The sequence below is a fragment of the Leishmania donovani genome, chromosome 30 (assembly GCF_000227135.1).
Source record: "Leishmania donovani BPK282A1 complete genome, chromosome 30".
Classification (NCBI taxonomy): domain Eukaryota; phylum Euglenozoa; class Kinetoplastea; order Trypanosomatida; family Trypanosomatidae; genus Leishmania; species Leishmania donovani.
Window position 1 is genome coordinate 466,091 of NC_018257.1, and position 23,559 is coordinate 489,649.

Sequence of the window (23,559 nt, forward strand, 5' to 3'; positions counted from 1 at the left end):
TTCTTTTTCATCCTCCAAGGGGCGTCGGCGCAGGGCGCGCAGTCCGCCTCGGCTTGTCGCCGGAGGCATGCACTCAGCCTTTCTGGAACGCGTCTTGGGCTACTCGGGAGCCGACAGGACCTCGGCGAGCTCTGAGGTAGGCCCAGATGGCGGGGTCATGGCATCAACCGGCAGCGGAGGTGCGAAGAGCAGCACCCAGTACAAGGCCGTCACGCGGCCGTATCGGTGTAGTCAAAGTAACCCAGCGCTGCGATCAGAAAACCTCGTCGGCACTGCCAAGGACGGTGACGCCGACGGCGCGCCTCTCAACAGCTCCATGAAGAGAGGCGGAGGCTTCAGCTTCTCCAAGGCAGGTAGGCTCTCTTGGATGAGTATTCGATCATCCATCGGCATGGGCACCAGGCAGTCGTCGGCTTCCGCGGCGCCCGCACCGCAAGCCTCGAGCGGTGCGTTGCATCTCAACAAATTGAGTGCGCCGACTCCTCCTGGCACCACCGCGACGGTGAGCCCCTTTGGGCCGAACACCCCGCTGGCCAAGACCCCGACCACGGCCGCTGCTACCGCCACCGCTGCCGTGAGCGGCGAGCATGCAAAGCGCTTCCAGGAGGCGCTGTGTGTAGACTCAGTGGATATGGCGCTACTGCGGGAGCTGAGCTGGCAGGGCTGCCCGGTTGCTCTCCGGTACGAGGCATGGATGTTTCTCACCGGATGCTGGACGGCGCAGGCAGCAACGCGCCAGCCGACCGTGCTGAGGCGCCGTGTCGAGTACGCCGCTTACATTCACAGCTCCTACGGCATCGTCGACTGGGACGCCGTGTGCGCGATGGTGGACAGCGGCGTCGACACAGCCGTGCACCGGTCAACCCTCAAGTCACTCGAGCACACTGCTGATACACCGCAGGTGACTCCACCGTCCTGCACCTCACAGAGCCGCTTGCGTGCGGCGCCGTTGACAACCGGCGGCAGCACAGCCACGGCGGCAAAGGAGGCTGCTGCCGCTCCACCTCTGTCGCTTTCGCAGCGGCCGGACGGATGGCAGAGCGCTTCCCTCCCCCTCGAGGATGCCCGCTCGCGGTCGCCGCAGAACACAAGCGGGAGTGACGCGCCGCAGCCGTCGCAACTGCCACAGCCCCAGTCAGCGGATCTCCCGACAGCAAGCCCTTCCCTGGGCACTCTGCCAGCCCCCTCTGGCTCCTCGTTCCGCGCCTCCGCTTCAGTGGGGCTCACTGATACCGCCGGTGCCGGTCCGACTTCTCATCCGCCAATGTCCGTGCCGCCGCTTCCCGGGCTTGCGACGCTCGGGCTGCCGAATGCGGTGCCAGCGACGGTGGCGCCATCTGCTGCCAGTGGCGGCGCTGGCGGGGCGACAGGGCACCAGCTTAGTGCCAGCACGATGCTGGGCTCGAAGGAGTTGCAGACGCTGAAGCAGATCCGCAAGGACATTCCTCGCATGTCGGGCGGCCACTGCTACCTGCGCCACCCACGCGTGCAGGGCTCCATTGAGCGCATCCTGTTCATCTGGTCCCTGCGCCATCCGGCCTGCGGCTACGTGCAGGGCATGAATGACCTTGTTGTCCCGTTCATGGGCGTGGTGCTGGGCTACCGCTTCTGTCCGACCCACTCGGTAACAGAGCTGCACGCCTACACCGAGGACATCTTCGACGATCTGTGGTCCGTTTCGGCAGTTTCGGCCACGCAGTGGATCAACGAGGTGGAGGCGGATGTGTACTGGATGACGTCGTATTTGCTCAACACCATGCAGGATAACTACACGAGCAGTCACGCCGGGATCACGTCCATGATGCGGCACCTCGCTGCGGTCGTGCAGGTTGCCGACCCACCGCTCTACCATCGCTTGGTGGACGTGCTGCAGCTCCACTTTGAGCAGTTTTCCTTCCGGTGGATGAATTGCTTGCTAATGCGCGAGCTGACTGAAACGCAGTCGCTGCGGCTGCTCGATGCGTATCTATCCGATGAGGAGCGGCGGTGGAGTGTCACGCACGTGTATGTGTGCGCGGCACTGCTGCTGCGCTGGGGCTCACAGCTGATGGCGTTTTGCGAGGACTATATCAGCGTAATGAAGTTCTTGCAGGAACCACCGACGGAGCAGCTGTCGCTGCGTGATATGCAAGATGTGCTCTCAGAGGGCTTTGTGCTGCAGAACCTGTATGAGGCCTCCTTGAAGAGACTGTCCACAACCGCGGAGTGAAGGGCGTGGGCAGCTCGATCTCGTCACGAGCCGCACTTGCGTCGCAGCATGTTTTCGTTCTGGACGTTGTCGGCGTGCGCGCATGTACAGGCGCTGCCTGTGCGTAGCGTGAGCGTACGCCATGCCACCTTCACCCCCTCCCTTCTCCTCACCGAATGAGCGCTCTGTCTCTCTTTGGGCGCATACTTGTATGCGTGCCAAGCGTGCTTCGCTCTTTTTCTCCCTGCAGCTGCGTTTTGAACTCCCCACATGTGTGCAGTCGCACGTTTTTGCGGCGAGCATCGTGCCTTGGACGCTTTCCCTTCGTTTCTCGCCACCGCTCTTCCACTTCTCTCTACCTCGCTCTCCCCTCCTTCCGCTTACAGCACCTGCGCAAGAAAAAAAGGGCAACACGCAAACTGAAGTGTTGGTCCCCTCCCTCTGTGTTCACCCTGCACTAACGCTGTCGCGGGGTGCTGATTTCATCCACCGCTCTCCATCTGGCTGCGGCGTTTCCTCCCCGTCGTGTTCCTCATGAAGAGGTGGTGGCGAGCCAGCGGTGCGCCGTTCCGCCCGTGTGCATGCTTTTCGGCCCTTTTGCGCGTGTGCTTGTGTGCTCACTTCGCCGCCGTGCCCCCCCCCCCCCCTTCATGTGCTCGGAGACGTCCAACGCGCTGCGGTGTTTGGATACCCGCTCATGCGTGACGCCTCACATTCCTCTTCTTCCTTCGACCTCTACCCCCCCCCCTCCCCCGCTTTTTCTCTGCACTGCGCATCGCCCCTCATCATATGGACACACACCCGCGCACACATGCGCTGAACGGATCATGTCGCACAGCTCACTGAAGCGAGCACCAGAAATTTCACGGCAGACCCCAACGGGCAAGGACTCGATCCTGTGCCGTAGCGCACACGCCAAACCTCTTTCGCTCACCACTGCACCACGAGGCTCAGCGATGGTGAAGTTGAATGTCACTCTCCTCCGCTTCATGGAAGATGAGGACTTTCGCGTGCTCACGGCGCTCGAGATGGCCATGCGCAACCACGACGTCGCCCCGACCGCGCTCGTTGAGCGTATCGCACAGCTGCCCCACGGCGGGTGCCGCAAGCGGCTCAACAACCTTCTCAAGCACAAGATGATTCACCATGAGAACACCATGTACGACGGTTACGCCATGAAGTACGGCGCATACGACTACCTAGCACTGCGCACGCTTAGCAAGCGCGGCACCTGCACAGGTGTGGGCCACCGCATTGGGTGCGGCAAGGAGTCTGATATTATCTTAGTACGGGACGAGGCCGGCCACGAGTGCGTGCTCAAGCTGCAGCGCCTCGGACGCTGCTCATTTCGCAGCGTGGCGCGCAACCGCGACTACAAAGGGAACGGCCGCGCCCGTCATGGGGAGAGCTGGTTCTACCTGTCGCGCCTCGCCTCGCAGAAGGAGTACTCGTTTATGAAGCTGCTGTATGACGAGGGATTTCCAGTGCCGAAACCGATCGACCAGAACCGGCACGCGCTGCTCATGGAGCTGGTGCCAGGAACCCTGCTAAACAACATCACGGAGCTCGGAGACGCCAGCAAGGTGTACCGCCGCGCCCTGGAGCTGATGGTGAAGCTGGCCGAGTCGGGGCTCATTCACGGTGACTTTAACGAGTTCAACTTGATGATCACCGACGACCAGCGTGTCATTATGATTGACTTTCCGCAGATGATCTCCATCAACCACCCCAACGCGTCGGAGCTCTTTGACCGCGATGTGCAGAACCTCGCCAACTTCTTCCACCGCCGCTTCAAGGTGGACACGACGTGGTTCCCATCGCTGGAGAAGGACGTGGTGCGCAAGGGCGAGCTGGATAAGCAGGTGTACGCGAGCGGGCACTTCACGCGCAAGCAGCAGGAGGATCTGGAGCGACTCATGCTGGAGGGCTTCCAGCGGAGTGAGAAGAGCGATGACGAGGCAGGCTCGCAGGTGCTCGACAGTGATGCGAGCGACGATGACGGTGATGAAAATGCGTCGCAGCGTTCCGACATAGGCAACGCGGACGTGGATGCGGGAGTTGCGGGCAAGTTCACGTCCATCCCCGGCGGCGCAAGGGGCGGCGAGAGTGACGAGGAGAGGGAGGATAGCAGCGACGATGATGCGAGTGAAGGCAGGTTGCTCGACGAGGCCATGGGCGCCGCACGCGAGCGGCGCGAAGGCGAGGTCTACGCCCGCAATCCCGACCGCAACGCAAACTTTCTGCCGGATGGAAAAATCAACGAAGACCATGTGAAGCACCAGATTCGCAAGAACATTCGGCGCAAGGACAACCACGACTTCAATCGCCACCTGCACCGCAATGTGCAGAAGGGTCGGCAGAAGCAGAAGATTCAGCGTCAGCTCAAGAGTTCGAACGGTGGCGGCTTCTTCGACTAGGTTGCGCCGGTGTACATGCTTCTTCTCGTGTGGGTGGAGAGGGAGGGGCAGTGCGGAGTGCAATTCCTGTGCCCGTCAGCTCGCTGGCAATCGTGGCGATGCACCTGTTGCGATTAGGCCCCGCTTTCTTTTCGCGGGAAGGCGAGGTGGCTCGCGCCGCATTTCCTTTCTCCCCCCTCCCCCACGCCCGATTGTACCCGACCCTCGCAGAGCGAGGCCGCTCGGTGGATGGGTGGGGGTATCCCTCGATCTCCTACGATTTTCTCGCTCTGCTGCGCACGCCCGGCTGCCATGCTTCTTTCCCTTTTTTCCGTTGTTGTTTTCGTCCCTCTTTCCTTGTGTGTCGTGGAGGCGAATTTAACGAGTAACAAAGCCGACGAGGGGTGGCGGCGGACGGATGCCCCGCTGCCGGTGTGTGGGTGTGTTGTCATGTCTAAGGCGCTTCCCTCTCTCTCGTTTTATGCGTCATCTTTTTTTTTTTTTGTATCTTTCGTTGTTGTTGTCAGGCCCCGGCTGCTCCCCAAGCGGCGCAAGCGCGCGCGTCCCATACGCTGTGATGCCAAGATATCAGCAGCTACATGCAGCAACCTTGCCTGGAAGCCACCTACAGTGGCGCGGGTGCAGACAGCAGCGATGCGCGCCGATTTCGGGACGCGCGCCTTGTGAACATGAATGGCCGATCCTTACTCTTGGCTGCCGATCGCATTGCACAGTACTTGCCCTCTGGCGTGAGAGAGAGGTCTCTGCCGAGTGAGGAGCAGGTGTGTGCAGGCGCATGTGAGTTGTATGCCACTCGTCTCACGAGTCCGCATCGTGCGCCGCTCACCACGGCCTTCCGCTGTGGGCGACCGGGCCACCCACGGCACTGTTCGGCTTTATATTTTGTGCCGCACGGCCCCTCCCCCTCCTCTCTGCCACTGTCTTGATGACGATTCACCACTCCCTCTTTCTTCTTGCTGTCAACGCGCACCCGTCACCTTCGACCCCACCCACACGCACACGCTCGCAAGCACACATGCACACGCACATACATAGATAAAAGCACCCCCACAGAAAGAAAACTAGTTTTCATTGGCCTTGTGCCCCCTCCCTTCCCCTCTCTCCCCCCTCCCCTCATCCATACCGGACACCCACGTACGCGCACTCTCCACCTCGACTCACACCGAAGACGACGGCAACGACATTGGCGGAGAGGAAAAAAGGCCAGTCATCCGCGGCTTTCGCTCGTCGTTGTGTTCCTTGTCTTCATCCTTCCCTTCCTTCTCCCTGCTCTCCTCGCTGTGCAACGATCTCGGCTCGCCGGACCCCCGCACCGTCTCTTGTTCCTCTCATTGTTCAGCCCTTACTCTCGTCTCGGCATTCGCTTCGCGCACGTGAGTCTGGCCAGAGCGGTGAAAGTAGTGCGCAGCAGGTCGGCGGATCCGTTTCTCAGACCCCCTTCCCGTTGCCGGCAGCAGCACCAGCAGCGGTGCACACAGGAGCTACGTAGGAGCGCAGACCCCGTTTCTCCTCCAGCCCACCAGGACCTACTTTTCCCGCGTGCACCGCGTTGTCGTTGAATGCATGGCTGTCGTAACAGTCGTGGTGTCGACGTAGTGGACTCCTTTTCCTTCTCGCTGTTGTTTGATGGACAGTCTCCAGCCCCTCTCTTGCACACATCTTACGGAAATACGTCTTTCTGTGTCGTTCTGCGCAAGCGTTTCTCCTCTCTCTCCTCAAAATCCGCTCACCGTTTAGTCCGTCGCCAGCGCACCGCCAAAAGTGTGTCCTCTGCCTCACCCTCACCCTAACCTTTTCACACACACACACACACACACACACACACAGACACAGATAGAAAACGGGAGGGACTGAGAGCCAGCGCGCTTGTGTCCGCGTGTGTAGACGACTGAAGCGAATAGGCTCGCGATCCCGCGAATCGCGGCGAAAGCGACGACCCCTCCCACCACCTTTTTTCCCTCTCCTTTTCACCAAAGACGAACAAACAAACTTGAGAAAGAAAAACGAGGACGTACCTCATACAAGCAGACGCACCACTACTGCGGGGGAGTGGGAGGCAGTGCCGCTCTCTGCACGCCTGTAGCGCGCACACATAGAAAAGCGCCTCTCGTTGCTGTTTTGTTTTCTTGGCAGCCAGCCCGGGGCTGCAGACAGAGCACACATCAGGCAACCCTTTTCTCGTTTCGAGGTCGACGAAGGATTGTGCACTTAATGCCTCCCACTCGCGCAGGTGCCGCATCACGTAGCGGCAAAGGCTCGACGGCGGCCGCCATCCAGACTGCGTTCCGCGATGTCACGAACAACTACCTTAATGCGAACAAGGAGAACATCCATCCCTGCCACCTTGGCAGGAGCCATGGCTCTGCTTCTCTAGGGGGGGACAGTGGTAACATCGGTGGTGGTGGCGGCTGCAGTGCGTCCAGCCCTAATGTGTGGAGCGGGAGTAGAGAGCCGCTGCTGCGAGATAACGGCTTCTGCGGTACACCTCTGCAGTCGGACTTTGCGCGCACTGGAAGCGAATCCGTCTCGGATGCGGTGGAGTGTGTGACGGATAAGCCTAGCTTCGGTGCGGCGTTGTTCGCCGCACCACCGGACACACTGTCGCCCAGTGGCCCCGCAGTGGAGGCCGCAGCAGCGCACGGCGAACTTACCCCTATGACACCCAAGGCGCGGGCCTTGAGCGGCTGCGCCGCGACCGCGGGGAACCCCAGCGAGGACAGCAGCCTCCTCGGTGTTTCGCGAACACCCGGACACAACGCCGCGCACCACCCGGCGCACAGCAACAGCAGTGCCGCTTGCAGGTCGACACAGCATCGCCAGCGCGGTTTTAGCACACCACATAGCAAGGATACCTCGGCGGCAGAAGCAACCCCGAATGAGGCCCGGCAGCGACCGTTTCGCGTGGCGAGAGCAACCCTGCTCGCTTCCCCGCTGTACGCGCCGTCAAATGGCTTGGGTGCGGCAGCTAACACAGAGACAAGCGGCGTGCAGGATGATAATGGGAGCGGCTCTCAGTTGCCGTCGCAGTCATCGCTACTGTGCACTCCGAACAGAGCTTGCCGGTCGGCCGCCGTCGCCGCAGCGGCGACGGCGGCAGCCAGTGGCACCCGCTCACGCCTAGACACGCCGACGCTCCTGGATGAGATTCCGCTCTTTTTCAACAACTCATTCGAGTCCGGCTTTGAGTCGCCGACGGGGGACGCAGCGGCAGGCGACGGGTACGGTGCAGCGCACATGACGCCATACCATACGTACGACCTCCAGATGGCGGTAGAGGAGGTGCTTCGAAGCTGCCTGGACAGCTTTACCCCTGCCAAGTGCTCCGACGCGAGCGGGGCCACGCCACATGAATCGCGGCGGCGGGCGCAGCAACGACAGACAGCCGCCGCGCAGGCGGCTCCATTCAACGCGTATGCGGCGCTCGAGTCGCTTCTCCCACCGTCTGCGATGGGTGCGGCAGGGCGAGACGGCTTGGAGGTCTGGGCACCGGCGATGATGGGGGCTGCGATGCCGGGCTCCACGCCGGCGCGGCTGACTGCGCCGCAGGGAGCATTCGCGGAGAGCGACGATGAGGGCGCGCTGACTACGCCGCAGAGCGACCGCGCGTCGTGTGGGATGCCGTCTGCCGGCGTGCGCCGAGATCCGTTGGCTTACTTTTCCACCGCGGCAGTGACGGCTGCCAACAGCAGCGAGGGTCGGTGCGGAGTGACGCACCACGGCGAGGATGGTGTGGCGTCTGTGGGTAGCTTGAGCGCCGACTGCGGTGCTTGCGGAGGTGCCGCAGAGTCCCTGCCCCAGCATTCGAGCGACGCGCGCAGCGGACTTGAGTTTAACTGTCGTAATGGCTGTTGCGGTGGCCCAGACATGCTTTCCATGCTCGCTGCAGCCGTTCAGCAGCAGCATCCGCAGCACCCCCACCCCTACCCCCACAAGGAAACGCGTCCCCAGAGTGCACGCAGCACGACAGGTAGCATGGAGCTGGACTCGCGTGCCTTTTCGGAGCGCGATGTCGCCGCTGCAGCGGAGAAGCAGTCCACAGCGCCGCCGCCCTCGTACGAAGTTGCTGCGTGCCACCAGAAGCCGCCGCACCACGGCGGCTACGCCCATCCCGACCTCTCCTCGGCGTCATCATGCGCCGCCGCCACGCATGCACAGCCTCCAACTCGACGCGGCCATCACCTTCCCCACGTCAAGGCCGCTGCGGGGTCGCTCATCGCCGTTGGTGGCCGCCGCGTTCCAGTAGACAAGTTGCACTTGCTCTCCATCGGCGATGAGCCATCCTTGTCGGCACCCTCGTCCATGGCCGGCCAGGCAGTCACGGCGGCGTCATCGCGCGGTGGCCCAAAGGCGCGGTCGCAGCAGTCGCCGTCTTCAGCGCTGCATCACGTCGAAGGGCCGTCAATGCGACGCGTGCCCAAGGCTAACCTAGTGACTGTAACCCACCCCGCTGCCGCAGGTCTAGCGGAGGCAGGGGCGTCAGTGCCACCTGGCCGTCACGCTTCTGCGCCGGTCTGCGAACGCGACGCGGCACTTCCGATATCCTCCTCCTACGCGACCTTGTCGGAGGCGGCGCCGGCACGAGCCGCTGCCACGGGCCCATCGGCTCGTCGCGTTCCCCCTGCCATGGCTACACAGCAGCGCCACAGTAGCGGCGGTGCCGTCCCTGGCGTCGTGACCTTGAGCTCGGCTGTGGATAGAGAAGGCGTGCAACAGAGTAGTGAGGCGGACGTCGTGGCGGTGCTGCAGTTCCCCAAAGGTCAGACGATGCGCTTCTTGACAAATCTGTCCAATGCTGCGCTGGCGACCGCGAAGGATGCCATCGCACGCGATCTGGATAGTTCGAAGCGATCCACCGGCGGCACTGCAACGTCCATGCTGGCGTCCAGGCCACTGCTGAGGTGCGTTGAGGTGGGCAAGGCATACCTCGCGCACGTTTACGCTGAGGGGAGCCCGCATGAAGGCGTATCCTACGAAGACGTTGGCGTGTGCGTGCAGCTAATCACCCCCTCTTCATCGCTGTACGCTGCGCTGCTCGGATGTGTGAATGGGGTGCTGCTTCGCAAGGTGGACGTTCTCGTGAACGACGAAGACCGTAAGCAGCACGAGCGCGTGCTGCTGCAGCAGACGACTGCGTACATCGAATGCGAGCGTCACTTCAAGTTCTCCGGCCTGCCCTTTCAGCTGGAGTCGATCTACTGCACCTTTGACGGCAGCGTGTGCATCGTCTTTTACCGCCTCCTCGCCGTGGCCGACGGGTCGGCGTCGTCGCTCGCGTCGCATCGCCACCCGAGCACGTCGCGTATGGTGCGGGAGCTCAAGTTTCACCTGAACTGCCGCGTGTTCCTCAAGCGTTGCTTACACCGCACACACACGCACACACAGAAGAAATAAAGAGCGAGTGCGACGATGCGGCACTCTGCAGCGCACTAGAATTTCTTTTGTTCTTTGGTGTTCATTCTGCAGCTTCCATCCGCCACCTTGTCCAGTGGAAACCGATGGCGTGCGGCACGGCGGAAAAGAGAATACGTTGGCTTCTGCAGAGTCCTCAGGCTGTGGAGTCGGTGGGCGCGGCCAACTCCACCGCCATCCCTCTTCTCATCAGATGCGCTGCATTGGACTTGCCCGTCTGTAAACCATAGATGCACACATACAGAGAAAGCGAGTGAGAGATGCACACACACACACACATACACACACACACACACACACACGCACACACATACAGCCAGGCCGAGCCTGGCATCCGATGATGCATCCCTGCGGGTTGTCGACAAAAGACGGCAACAAAGGTGGGTGAGGGGAGGGGGCGTACACGCCTCGCTTTTTTTTTTTCAGCTCCTGACTTCGCGCAGAGAACTCTCCTTGATGCCTGACCTCCTCCACAGGAGTCGAGTCTGACAATAGGGGAGAGGGTTGGCTGGCTCTGAAAAGAGGGGGGAGAGAAGGACAACTGTATTCCGCCGTCTGCAGGCGCTCGCTGCGTATCTCTCTACCGTCCACGAATTCGGTATACAAGCGCATATTAGCAGCACACTGCTGCTGTATGTTTTGGTGTTTATATACTCATAGAGGCATGTGGAGAGGGAGGGGATCGAGGTAGGAGGTGCGGTGCGGCAAGTAGAGAGCGGGGGTGAAGACCCGAGGCTGTCTGAGATGCATGCGAGCAGAAGAGCCCATTTTAACACAAAGCATGCACCGCACGTCGGACCATGCTCCGAGATGGTGGCGTAGCTTCCATGCTCGATTTAGCGATTTTTTTTTTGCGATTCTTGCCGCGGGGTGGGAAAGCGGCACAAGCCACTGAGTTGCGATTTACCAAAGGCAGGAGCTCTGTCTCACACACCAAAAAAAAAAGAGGTCTGCGTCTGCGTAACCCTCTTCGTCTCTCCCACGAATCTCTCCGTGGGCTCTTCAACTCTTCCTCCCCCTTTTTTCGTGTGTGTGTGTGCGCGCGACCGTCGTGGAGGCTGTCTTCTCAAGTTCCTGCCTCGGACCATTTTCACTTACAGCATCACCATCGTCATGTTATCCTCGTCATTTTACATAGAAGCACAACGACACTCTTCACCGTTTTTTTTTTGCCTTGTTTCTCTGGCTTTCATTTCGATATCCTCTTAGATCTTGGGACGACCTTCTTTTCCTCCTCTTGTACCGGTGCGACCGAAAAAAGAAAAAAAAAAAGGGCGGCCAGGGGGGAGGAGTGGAGGAACAGTGCTGGAGCGCGTGTGTTGTAGTGCGCCGGATGCGGATTGCTCGCGTCACACCTTCCCTCCCTCTGACCCCCCTCCTCCTCTGCGTGTGCGGTTCTTGGTGTTCGTTCTGTTTTTCTTTGCGAGGTAGTTTGCGTGCTTGGGCGCGTCCTCTTTCGGGCTCACATGCTCGTACCCCTCTCCCCCTTTTTTCGTCTTTGCTGTGTGCGTTTCTGTGGTTTTTTTTTTTTTGAGTGTAATGCACCATCAATCCCTGTTAGATTCCACACACGTCTGCGTGTCGCTCCAGCGGCCCATCTCTCGGCTCCCCCTTCTCTCTGTCTCTCCTCGCCTCATCCACGCTCCCTGCCCGTTGTGTGTGTTCGTGTGCCACCTGTTGTCGTTGTTGTTAGTGTAGCTTTTTGTTTTAGTATGGGGCTGGCGTTGCTGTGATGGTCTCTTCTCGTTTTGTTGTCTCCTTTGTGAGTTCCTCTATTTTCTTTGCCATTGTGTTTCTCCGTTGCCCTGCAACTTAGATCGAGTTAGATAAACGCATCTACACACCCACACCCACCCTAATCGCACATTCATACATACACGCGTACACCTATTATATGCATGCATAAACATGCACCCATACGCGCGCGCACACACACACACACACAAGCATGCAGTGACTTCCTCGAATCCACTCTAGTTCGTGTTTTGTTTTCTTGTCTCTTGTTGCCGTATCGCACGCCTTCCCCCTTTTTTGATGTGTATTCCTTTTAGTTTGTATTTTGTGTGGGCGGGTGATTGGGTGGGATATATATACATATATTTATTTAACGGACAAAATACAAAAGACAGATACAACGACACACCCACACACAGACGGACCTTACGAGCTCTCTCTTTCTCATGCCTTTATGCTCCTCTGCCATTGCAGACGCCTGCGAGGACACCGATATGCTCTCAAGCTGTGTGTGTGCGCCCATGCACGCATGCCACCGAGTGATTACTGCTCGTTTTGGACGCGACAAAAGCCGCCGCCTCCTCCAGTGGAAAGTGATCTGTGCGCGCGCGAGCTGTGATGGAGCACAGAAAAAAAAACAAGGGGAGCGAGACCCTGAATTGATAGCGGGTCTTTGCGACTGTTCTCTGGCTCCCTTGAGTCGACTCTTCCATTGGATGGCGGTTTGGTCTCGCTGTTCGTGGCGTGCATGTTTTCGCAAAACTATATATAGACTGCAGAGCGCACACAAACATTTGTATGCTTCACGTAAAAGAAAAGCGTATCTCGTGCGCACCCCCGTGCTATGGCCCATGCTTTCTAACGCTATTTGATGGCACAGAATCTCGGAACGATTTCGTCCCTCTTTTTTCTTTGGTGTGTCGATGTGATTCTGTGCAGTTGCTTTCTGACACCTGATTCGCCGTCATTATCGCCCCCCCCCCCTTCCCCCTCCTCCTCACAGCCGTTGCTATCCTTTGCCCTCTCCTCAGCCTCCCCGATTCCGTTTCAGGACATTTGGCAGTGCTCAAGGGTGTCCAGAGACACCCCCTCCCTCCTTCACTCTCTTCCCCTGCACAGATGTGCAGTTGCTTTGTTTTTTTTTTGTTTTTGTGTGTGTGCGCGCGCAGAGGGGGGAGGACCGGGCTCCCTTTCGCCTTCTCTTACTTCACATCATGCCTTCCTTTTCACAGGCAGAGGCGACGAAGGAGTGCGTGTGACTGCCATAGACGCGTTCTACCAGGCGAAGAAGGCAAGAGCAGATGCTGGAGAGGAGAAGGCGGTTGGTGGCCGTTGCTGAGCTCTCTCAAAGGCCGAAGGAAAACGATGTCGCGAGAGCGGGATGAATAGAAGAGGCACGCAAGTCAGGCGGCAGGGGACGACAGTTGTGGCTGAGTACACCTCACTGTTTTTTTTTTTTCTCGTCGCCTCATGCACCTTCTGAATCCCCTCTCCCCCTCTGTTCCCACAATTGTCGCTCTTTCCGTTGAACCCCTCCCACCACCCCTTCCGGCATTCTCCTTTGCAAGTGACGAGGGCAACAGCAAGACAGAGAGATAGAGAAGCCGCTGCAATCGGAGTGGGCTGTGCGTGAGAGAGGGGGGGGGTGCGGGGCGGACGGGCGGGTGGGTTTCGTGGGCTCCCTTTCATCCGTGTTATTGCCTTTAGTCCTCGTTATGTATTTACTTTGATATCTTTTTTACATTTTCATTGTGCGTAATGTGTATGTATGTGCGTGTGTGTGTATGCGTGTCTTGGATACCGTGACGGCTCCGCTGCCGTTGCGATGGTGTGCTTGTGTCTATGCATCTCGCTGTGCATCGGCGATCGCCATCCTCGCCTTTGTTTCTACAGTTTTGCCGGCGGCCTTCGCCTGTGCACTCCCCCGAAAATAATGAACAGAAAACGCCAAGGATACCCTCCAGCAAGTGGCGTAGCACCGACAACACGAGAACATCAGCGAACGTGAAAGTTGAGGAGATTCACGACTGCACCCTGGCTTTCCAGGTGTCACATGAGTTGCCGATACCCCTCAAAGTCTTCCTTTGCGTGCAGGAATGCCTCCGTTGTGCAGGCGGGCATCTACAAAGGCAAATGCGTGCACGGGGACATCGGTGTGAACGCTTCGGGGGCTGTGAGGAGGGGGATGGGGGTGAGGACGGACACGCCTGCGAGCTGTTGTGGGAGGGGCCCTCCTTCCCCGCGTCATTTGTGTTTCATGCACACCGTGTGGGGCGAGCAGCGTAGGAGACACAGCATTCATGCCAGTAAGCTGTTGCGGCAGGAAAATCCCCAATTTCTCAGCTGCATCACTGTCGCGGCTGCGGCCACGCGACAGAGGCCACGGAATACCACATCTTCGTCGCGGTGACTCTCTTGTGACCATCCCACGAATGGCCCGCTACCCGACCTTTCTCTCTCCTTCTTCCCTGTGTGCTCGCTTTTCTTCATGAACGCATACGCAGACGTCTACCGCGCGCGATCGGTTTACCCGCTTTCCATTCTCTTAACACACGTGCCTCGCAACAGCCCTCCTCCCCACATACCTCCACCTTATCTTTCCCACAAAATCATGCCTGTGCCGTTTCAACAGCTGATGTGTGAGGTGCGCGCGACCGCAGACGAGACGATCAAGTGGCGCCGCTACATTCACCAGTACCCGGAGCTGTCGTTCAAGGAGTTCAGGACGGCGGCGTTTGTTGCGGAAACGCTGCGGAGCTTCGGCTGCCCCGCGCTGGCCGTCACACACCCGGTGCCGACGGCTGTTGTGGCGAACCTCACTGGCGGCGCTGGTGACGGGCCGATAGTGGCGCTGCGCGCCGACATGGACGCGCTGCCGGGGGACGAGGAGACGGATTTGCCTTTCAAGTCGCAGAACACGGGTGCGATGCACGCGTGCGGGCACGACGCGCACACTGCGATGCTGCTTAGCGCTGCAAAGGTGATCTGCGCGCATCAGGCGGACATTAAGGGTAGCGTGCGGTTCATTTTCCAGCACGCGGAGGAGCTGCTGCCCGGCGGCGCGAAGGACCTTGTTGCTGCCGGCGTGATGGAGGGCGTGAAGAGCATCTTCGGCATGCATTGCTCACCGCGGTACGAGGCGGGCACTGTTGGTCTGATGCCCGGCATCAACACAAGCTACACGGATTTCTTCAAACTGATAATCCGCGGTCGTGGCGGCCACGCGTCGACCCCGCAGCTGCTTGTGGACCCCGTACCGATTACCGCCGAGATCGTGATGGCAATCCAGACGATTACTGCGCGCAAGATCGACCCGAGGGTGGTGCCCGTTGTTTCGATTACAACGATGACGACGGGACCGAATGAGAGTCACAACGTGATCCCCAACGAGGTGAAGCTGATGGGGACTGTGCGGTCGCGGCACAAGGCTGTGCGTGAGCAGGTGCCGCGCGACATCGAGCGCATTGCGTCGAACATTGCTGCTGCACACGGCGCCGCTGCAACGTTGGACTTCACGTTCGGGTACGACTGCTGCGACAACGACCCTGAGGTAACTGCGCAGGTGCGATGCATCGGCGAGCGTATTCTTGGTTCTGCCAACATCATCGATCCCAAGGTGCCGCTATATGGTGGTGAGGACTTTTCTGCGTACCAGCTGGAGAAGCCCGGCTGCTTCCTGTGGCTGGGTACGGCCAACAAGTCGCAGGGTATCTGCGAGATGTGCCACTCGACGAAGTTTCGTGTCGATGAGACCGCGCTCCCGATTGGTGTCAGCTTCCACGTGGGCTACGTGTACGACAACGTCATGGCGTAAAGGTGCTGTTGTTGGCGTGGTGAGCTTCCCGTGATGCAGAGGGAGCTCCCGCGCGTGGGAGCTGTACCACGGGTAGCTTACATCGCGCCTCCACAAAGGCGCGGGTGCAAACGGCACGCGCGGCTTCTAGTTGTATTTCCTTTGATGGGCTGCGCGGTCGTGCGCGCGTATGCCGGCGCACTCACGCTGGAGAGCTTTGCTCTCCATCGGTGCGCACATCGGAAGGAAAACGGAGGGGGTAGGGGGCGGCGGTGTATTGGTGGATGCTCAGCCGTTCCTCGATCGCGTTCGTGTGTGCCCCGGCTTCACACATCTTTCTGACTCGTCTGGGGCCGTGTCAGACAGGCCTGCTCTCTGCGTTTGTGTCGCGCGAAGAGCAGTGTGTGAGGGGTGCCTTGGCGCGTGCAGTTCTCTTCTTTATTGGGAGTCGATTCGACATGGCAGCGCAGTGCACACGCAGACGTGTTTTTCCCGCTCATGAGGGATTGCGACCGGAGCGGGATGGCCCGCTGCGCTTACCGGGGGCGGTGAACTGACTCCTCCTCGGCACGTCGTAACTGTTTGCGTCCTGCTCAGAAGCCACTTGATGTATCGTTTTATTCTTCCAGTCCCTGACTCTGTGCCTGCTTGGAAGCGGTAGGGCGAGTACCGATTCCCACATGTGGGAAGCATAAACCCTTTTCTTGCTACTCTATTTATCGCGCCCTGATGACGGGGGGGGGGGCGCACACCTCAGCGCGTCGTATCCTCAGGGCCCCGCACACCGACTCCGCCGGGAAGCCAGGCAGCCTCCCAGCCCCCTATCCATTGCCCATGCCGAGCTACTTCCGGCGGTGACACGGTCACGCGCCCACGAAGTGGGGTGGGGGTGGAGGTGAGAGCGATGTGCTGCTGCTGATGTCTGCGGTGGGAGACTGGATGGCGCTGCGTCGGAGCGGGCTGCGGCAGCGAGCACGTCTGCGCCGCCCACATGATGGACGAGGTGTGAGCGTGGCTGGAGGATATCCCACCCGGCCCTTGCACTGCCTCCTGGTGTGGGGAACCTGCGCCACGGCGAGGGGGATGCGCCAGGAGGGGTGGCGGCCGGCGGAGCGGGTGGTTTGCAGAGCTGGAGGCAGCGGCCGTGCTTGTGTGCCTGGGTGGGCGCAGCGCTGTGACGCGTGTGCCCACCGCTGCCTCGTCCCGCGCAATGTGGGCTCTGACGTGGAACGGTGTGTGCAAGTGTATGTGGCGTTGAGCTCATATTCCACAGCACAGTGAGCCTACTGAACATGAAAAACAAATGTATCCCTCGCGTGCTCTCCCTGGGCGTGCGCGGACGCGGCTGCAGAAGGTGCCGTTGCTGAGTGTTCGTGTTTTGGTGATGTCACGCTATGACCTGTCTCTGTCTCTCTCTCTATATATACAACTATATATATGTGTGTGTCGTCTTATTTTGCCCTGCGAAGGTGCGGGCTGTGTAACGCCTAGTTTATGCTTTCTCTTCCGACCACCCTATTCGTGTTTATCTTCGTATCGACGAGGCTTTTGTTTACCTGTAGCCCTCTCTCTCTCTTGTGTGCATGTGTCTCAAGACATCTCCTCGCCACCCCACGTCCCACCGCGTCCGGTATCTTGAGCTTGCTCTCTTTTTTTTTTGCTCTTTACTGTTGTTCTCTCGGCCGCGCGGCACCCTCTGAGGTCAAGTAGGAAGTCGCGGAAGAAGAGACACATGCTCTGCACGATCCTTCTTTGCGTTGTGTTCTCTGCCCTTCCCCTTTCTCTCTCTTTTTTGTTTTCTGTATGGCTGGTTTTCGTTGCAGGCTGGTGTGGTGCTGGTGGGCGGGTGCTTGGGTGGGAGGATGTGCGCATGTATGTGTCCGTGTAAAGCTGTTATACATACTTTCGTGCACACGCGTACGTGCACACATAGAATACGGAAAACTACTCACCGTATGCCTAGCGACAACAAAAAGGGAGGAACATACACACAAACACGCACAAGCAATCAATATTGGTGCACTACTGCGCTGAGAGGGTCGGGGAGGCGTTAAAGGGAGCTCATACACTCACGCGCTGGCCCCGCCTCCTCTCGTGCCGTTATATCGTTCAATGATTGGCAGCACAGCAGTCAATCAAGCCACGTGGGAAGGGCCATGAGATACTAGTCAGCATGGGACACTTTATTTTCCTTTCGCGAGCGTGTGCTCTCTTTTTCTCTACCAAGAGGCTGTCTCTGTGCTTTTTCTGCAGTCTTCCTCCCTCCTATTTCTTGCGTGTTTGGCTCGTGTCTCTGCAATCAGATTAATGAAGGGTCTTCGCGGCGTATCGCCTTCCTTCTTCTCTCCATTGGAACGCTCCGCGTAAGTGCATTGTGAATGGGGCGGCAAGAGTATGCCGTATAAACCGCGCTGTGCTCGCGCGCGAGAAGGCTCACATGTCTGATGTGTCTCCACCTTGAGTGCTGCGCCATTTCGTTTGCATTCCATCCTCTCTATTGCCCACACTCTTTACTTCTTGTGTTAATCGTGCACACACACTGCGTAGACCTCATACTATTCCCTCCCCTCCTCCACGAACCCCTTCATAACAAACAAACTCAACACACCGTTGTGCACCTTTAGTGTGCCTCTTGCGTGCTTAAGTGAGCCATTCTCTTTTTTCTTTCTTTGCCTTCGTTCTCATCCGACATCACTCGTCTGCTTCGTTGACTTCTTTTCTGCTCGTATCGCTACTTCATGGGACACCGCACGGCACCCTAGTCCTGCGTCGTGTTGCTCGACTCAACCTTCTGCTTTCTCGAACCACCTCTTCTTCGCCAGCCCTCCTCCCTCCCTCTCACTCCCGGCCCACTAAAAGGCTTTTGTGCGAGGGCCATGCACAACTCTTCGAAGTCTGAGTACTCCGTGGTGGGCCAGCGGGAGCAGCTTGATGTGGTTGACGTAGCAGTGTCGGAGACGACCCAGGTTGTAGGCAGTGTCACCCGCCCGTGGCACTACAGCTTGTGTGTGACCTGCACCGAGATGAATTCGTGCCTAGAGTGCTGCTTCTGCACGGTGTGCCAGCTAAGCCGCCAGTTCAATATGCTGTATAACAACAAGCCGGAGCTGCACCTTCCTGTCTGCTTGATGATAACAGGACTGAGCATGTCCGGTGTCCCCTCGGTCTTTGTGCTCGAGTACATCCTGCGCAGTGACATTCGTCGCCGCTATGGTATTGAGGGCAACGTGTTGAAGGATTGCTGCGTATCATGGCTGTGTGAAGCGTGCGCGGTTCAGCAGCAGTTCCTGGAGATGACGTCTCTTGGCATGTGCCCCGGCATGAGTATGTGCGGCGTCGCCCCTGTAGCGCCAGGCGCGCAGGTAATGCTTTAGGTCGTGAGGAGGCGGTTGCACCACTGACACGGCCTTTGCCGTTTTGCTTTGAGGAAGTCACAACGACGCGCTGTCTCTCTCCCTCGTTGTAGTTGTTTTTGCCCTTGTCTCATCTCGCTTTCCTTCGAAAATGATTTCCTTTTTTTCTTGTTCTTTCGTCTCGCACTCCGCACTTCTTGGTGCAACTCGCTTGACTCCTCCTCCCGTACTCACCCAACCCGCACCCATAATGTCGCGCCCCACTCTAAGCGCCCACTGGTCAACGCAGGTCTCCTAACAGTTTTTTTTTGCTCTTTATTAGTGACTAAAATTCCTGACTTCTCCGTCATGTGCTTGTTTGCTTGTCGGCTGCGCGCGCGTGTGCGCGCTTGCTTGCTTGCTGCGTTCTGTTGACCAGTGACTTGCTTATTTCTCTCTTGTGGGGTAACGTTGCCCACTCTTCCTCCTTCTCCCTTGCCAACTGGCTCACTTCGTTGCTATTTCCTTCTATCTGTTTCTGTAAGACAGCCCGCAGACGTCGACACTTATGGGATGCGTCACCGTCGTCCAAACCGATAAAACTGCCCCCTCAAACAAAAAATTGCGCATCTTGGTATGTCTACCGCGCTTTCACTCTTTCCTTCGAAAATCCGCGCGCGCGCGTGTGTGTGTGAGCTGGTTTATGTTTTGAGCTTCGGTGTGTTCCTTGTCTCTGCCCTCAGCCTCACCATCTCGCGCGCCCTTTTTTCTCTGTTCTTCTCGGATGAAGAGGTGGTCACGTAGGGAACTCAGCCTTACACACGATTGCTCATCCCCTTCCCCTTCCAGGGCGTACACAACGGCAGCAGCACAAGCCTGGATACACACACACACACACACCTTCTTTTTTATTTCTTGGCGCGTGCGTTGTTCGGGGGTCCATTGGGTGAGGCCTCTGCTGCGCACACGTCGTCATGTGCTGTCGGGGTGCGGGGCGCTTTGGTTTCTCGCTCTGGTCTCTTCCTCTCCCTCCCTCCCTCCCTCTTACCCACATGCCGTGCCTCTTGCACCTCAATCCCGTTGTCTTCGTTGGCGCCTGCTGCTCTCCATGCCGCCCCTCTTTCTGAAACGGCTCGGGCGAAAACCGAGTCCAACGAGTGGCGAGGCGGATGCGCCGTATACACGCGCAGAGAGGGGGAGAGGGAGGGAGAGGTGTGAAGTAGTGGACAAGAAACCAGAGCAGCATCAGGACATATGTGATATTGTTTTTGTCACATGTCTGTACAGATGAGGATAGAGTAAAAACACAGGAACCCCACTCTAGTGTACGTGCGCGCTACGTGACCCTTAGCGCGTTAGGAGAGGGTTTAATGCAAAGGGCATAGAGGGAGGGGGGCACGCTGCCATCACTACGCACATGGACGCAATGGTGGATTGAGACGAATGAGGGGAGAAGAGACGCGGCATTCTTTCCTCGACGCTCACCCTTATGCACAGGCGATGCAGCTGCTAGCTGATGTGTTTGGACCACCAGCCGCGCCACTACTGTATCCACTGAGGTTTCGTCTCTTTTCGCTTCACCCGCATTCTCACGGAGGGGAGCCTTTCTCTCTTTTTCATTTCCCACGTGCAGCCCTGCGTGACACCGCCTCACCGTCCTCTCTTTCTCGACTGTGGATCTTCTCTTCCTCCACTGCTACAGAAAGGCGGCGAGGGAGGCGTTCGGACCATTTTTTTGCGTCTAGCTCTGCAAGTGCGCGGCGTGAAAGGCAGGCCTGCGGTACTGAGGGGCGCCGTATGGGAAAGCGGCGGAACTTTTACACCCAGCTCGCCTGTGTCTTCTCATATCGACGCCACACCATCGGCCACGGCCGAAACACGAGCAAAGAAAAACGTGCACTGAGCTCCTTTTTGAGTACCACAAGTCTCTCCTTCGCATGCACTCGCAGCGTGGCAGTGCCGCCTTTGGCCCCCCTGGCGGCAACAGGAACAATCCAGCAACCACAAACCCCGCCGTCACCACTCGCACCCGCTCCATTGGCCGCTCCACCGGCGCTGCACGTGACGGCGTGGCTGGAGGGCCGCGCAGCAGTGTTGGTCGGCTCAGAGCATCTTCTTCGTCACACACGGCTGCTGTTGCCCGCGGCGGACGACCTCTCGGGCGAGGGCGCGCCCCCACTCATCCCACCTTGTTCGGCACACGAGGTCGCTCGCCGGCAACGATGTCTGGTGCCGGTGCGGGGCTGTCCACTGCGCAGGACGCCATTCAGGCAGAAATGGACGCGTTAGCCGACGAGTTTTACGGCTCAGTGCCCTCCCGGGCGCCCGAGGACGGCACTCCTAGCTTGAGGGGGGCATCGACGCGCACCGTCTCCGCTGACAGCCCGTACTATCGAGCCGACGCTGGAAATGGCCTCACGGCAGACACACTGCGTTCAACCACGTCGTGGTACGAAGGACCGGCTGATCCGGCCGGCCGCACCTTTGATGCAAGCGACAGCAACCTGCTGTGCATGGACGTGCTGGTGCCTCGGGCGGCGGCATCTGGCGCCATGGGCCGCACTCCCGCTGCCCGCACATTTGGTGCGGCGCCGCCTTCAGCCTCCTCGCCGCTGTGTGTCGTCGGGTCGGCAGATCACGGGCTTAAGGTGTTCGATCTGTGCACGATGCGGGAACTGAAAACGCTATACACCAAGACATGCGGACACACAGAGTGGGTGACGGCGTGCCGCTTCCTGTCGGACCGCCGGGTGATCTCCGGTGGTATGGACAGCAAGTTGTGCTTGTGGAATGACGTCACCCGCGGTGGGCCGGGGCGGTGTGTGGACCTGCTAGGGCATTCGGGCAGCATTAGTCAAGTTGAGGTGAACGAGTGCCGTGGCCGGTTCATGGCCATGAGCTCCAGCTACGATAGGACGATACGGGTCTGGGAGCTCGACGGCATCGCGGGTGGGCGGGAGATGGGCTGTCTCTCTGGTCACAAAGGACCAGTGACGCAGTTCAGTTGGCTAGAAACGGAGGTACTCTCAGGTGATCGACAGGGCACTGTGAAGCTGTGGGACGTGGAGACGGCGCAGTGCCACCTAACCGCCTCATCGAAGCGCGGCCAAATCGGCTCTTTGGCCCACCTCGTGCACCCCGACGTAGGACACCTCGCCCTCTTCGGCGACCAGGGCGGCGCTCTCACCGTCGTAGATGCGCGTGGGCCGTCCTCGGCGAAGCCGCTCTTCCAGGATGTTCTACATCGAGGAGGGATGATCACGTTCATTCGTGCCCCCTCCCCGACCGCCGTGTCTGCTCCGCTCATTGTGACGTGCGGCGCCGACAAGCGCATCATCGTGCGAGATGCTCGCCACAATTTTGCGGAGGTGTGCGCCATCACGGACCACGACGACTTTGTTTACTCGATGGAAGTGATCGGCAGCCTACTTCTTTCCGGCGCCGGCAACGGTCGATTGCTTGTGCATGACGTTGAGACGGGGGAGCTGCTATACGAGCTGAAGGCGAACGCCGCGGCAGTGCGCGAAATGTTCGCGTCGCCGTCGGTGCTCGTCGCTGCCGGGGACGACGGCAATGCGAGGGTGTTCGATTTTATGTAAAGTAGGGAAACCGTCGTCTGCCGCAGCACGAAGAGGGTCCTGCGGGGTGCACATACTCTTGCAAGGAAGACTTGACCCCAAAGAAGGTTCCTGTGTGCGGACGGACGGATCTGCAAAGGGCTGGTGGTGGGCCGATATACAACATGTAGAGTAGACAGCAACGCAGCGAGAGAAGACAGGAAGCACTACAAGACGACAGCAAATGAAGAACAGGCTCGTTCACTGCTTGTGCCGATGGTCTGGCGTGTGCGTGCGGGTGTGAGAGTGTCACAGCCTCTCGCCAGCGGTGGTTTTCTTTTCTGGTGCGCAACCTACACAAGCGGCGGGGATGAGGGGAGACAAAAACCGAAACAACGGAAAGAGAGCGTGCTCCTAACGCTGTGCCGGCACAGTCAAGGAGAAAGGGTAGATTGGCGCAGGCGCCTGCATGCGCGGACAGACACAACTTGCCGCCCCCTGGCACACAGCTGCGCAAGAGATGACCACTGGCGCACGCTTGATGCTTCAATCTCTGTGTCTCCTCAACCTCTTGCTTGCCCTCTCTTATTTATTTACGGATCTGGTTTTACCGGCGACGCGCACAATGGCCTGTTGCCGAAACACCCGCGAGCATGCCTTCCTAAAGCTGCTCTCTCCGCGTTTCTCGCGCTGGCCGCTTTGGGGGCTCGCTTCCGGGACTTGCCCCACCCCTAGGGTCTCACGCTGCACCATGCCCACGCAGCCGGTGTATCCTGCCCAAGGGCACTCGCTTCAAAGGTCGAAGCCGTGGGTACGCAGGAGCGAGAGAGGGAGGGAGGGGAGGGAGAACCGGTGACGTGCCTTCTCCGACACCCCTTTCCCGCCTACCATGTTTTCCCTCGCACACGCGCGAAAGCGCGCGCCGCGTGTGATGGCCGATGAAAATACGAGAGATCTGCACCCTATTTCTTTCCCATCTGTCTTCATCCAAGCAGTCTACGCGAAAGGTAGAGCGGCGCGAGTTTTGAGGGAAGCGCATCTGTTCAGTGGGTATGAGGCGCTCGCATTAGAGCACTGTCACAGCAGCACACACACACACACACACACACACACACACACACACACACAC

At 59.0% G+C, this 23,559-nt stretch overlaps 6 protein-coding genes across 6 annotated transcripts; all 6 read left to right on the forward strand.

Moving 5' to 3' along the window:
* Positions 1–67: 67 nt before the first annotated feature.
* On the forward strand, positions 68–2,209 carry LDBPK_301410 (GTPase activating protein, putative; the record flags this gene model as incomplete). Its single annotated transcript, XM_003862806.1, has 1 exon — positions 68–2,209. The coding sequence occupies one exon, from the start codon at positions 68–70 to the stop codon at positions 2,207–2,209; it is 2,142 nt and encodes a 713-aa protein (XP_003862854.1).
* Positions 2,210–3,144: 935 nt separating this feature from the next.
* LDBPK_301420 (hypothetical protein, conserved) lies at positions 3,145–4,605 on the forward strand (the record flags this gene model as incomplete). Its single annotated transcript, XM_003862807.1, has 1 exon — positions 3,145–4,605. One exon carries the CDS (start codon positions 3,145–3,147, stop codon positions 4,603–4,605), a length of 1,461 nt encoding a protein of 486 aa, XP_003862855.1.
* A 2,211-nt stretch (positions 4,606–6,816) lies between these two features.
* LDBPK_301430 (hypothetical protein, conserved) lies at positions 6,817–9,996 on the forward strand (the record flags this gene model as incomplete). The annotated part of the gene is made up of 1 exon (XM_003862808.1): positions 6,817–9,996. One exon carries the CDS (start codon positions 6,817–6,819, stop codon positions 9,994–9,996), a length of 3,180 nt encoding a protein of 1,059 aa, XP_003862856.1.
* Positions 9,997–14,236: 4,240 nt separating this feature from the next.
* Positions 14,237–15,562, forward strand: LDBPK_301440 (N-acyl-L-amino acid amidohydrolase, putative; the record flags this gene model as incomplete). Its single annotated transcript, XM_003862809.1, has 1 exon — positions 14,237–15,562. The coding sequence occupies one exon, from the start codon at positions 14,237–14,239 to the stop codon at positions 15,560–15,562; it is 1,326 nt and encodes a 441-aa protein (XP_003862857.1).
* Positions 15,563–18,417: 2,855 nt separating this feature from the next.
* Positions 18,418–18,915, forward strand: LDBPK_301450 (hypothetical protein, unknown function; the record flags this gene model as incomplete). Its single annotated transcript, XM_003862810.1, has 1 exon — positions 18,418–18,915. The coding sequence occupies one exon, from the start codon at positions 18,418–18,420 to the stop codon at positions 18,913–18,915; it is 498 nt and encodes a 165-aa protein (XP_003862858.1).
* Positions 18,916–20,810: 1,895 nt separating this feature from the next.
* Positions 20,811–22,472, forward strand: LDBPK_301460 (hypothetical protein, conserved; the record flags this gene model as incomplete). Its single annotated transcript, XM_003862811.1, has 1 exon — positions 20,811–22,472. The coding sequence occupies one exon, from the start codon at positions 20,811–20,813 to the stop codon at positions 22,470–22,472; it is 1,662 nt and encodes a 553-aa protein (XP_003862859.1).
* Positions 22,473–23,559: the final 1,087 nt, after the last annotated feature.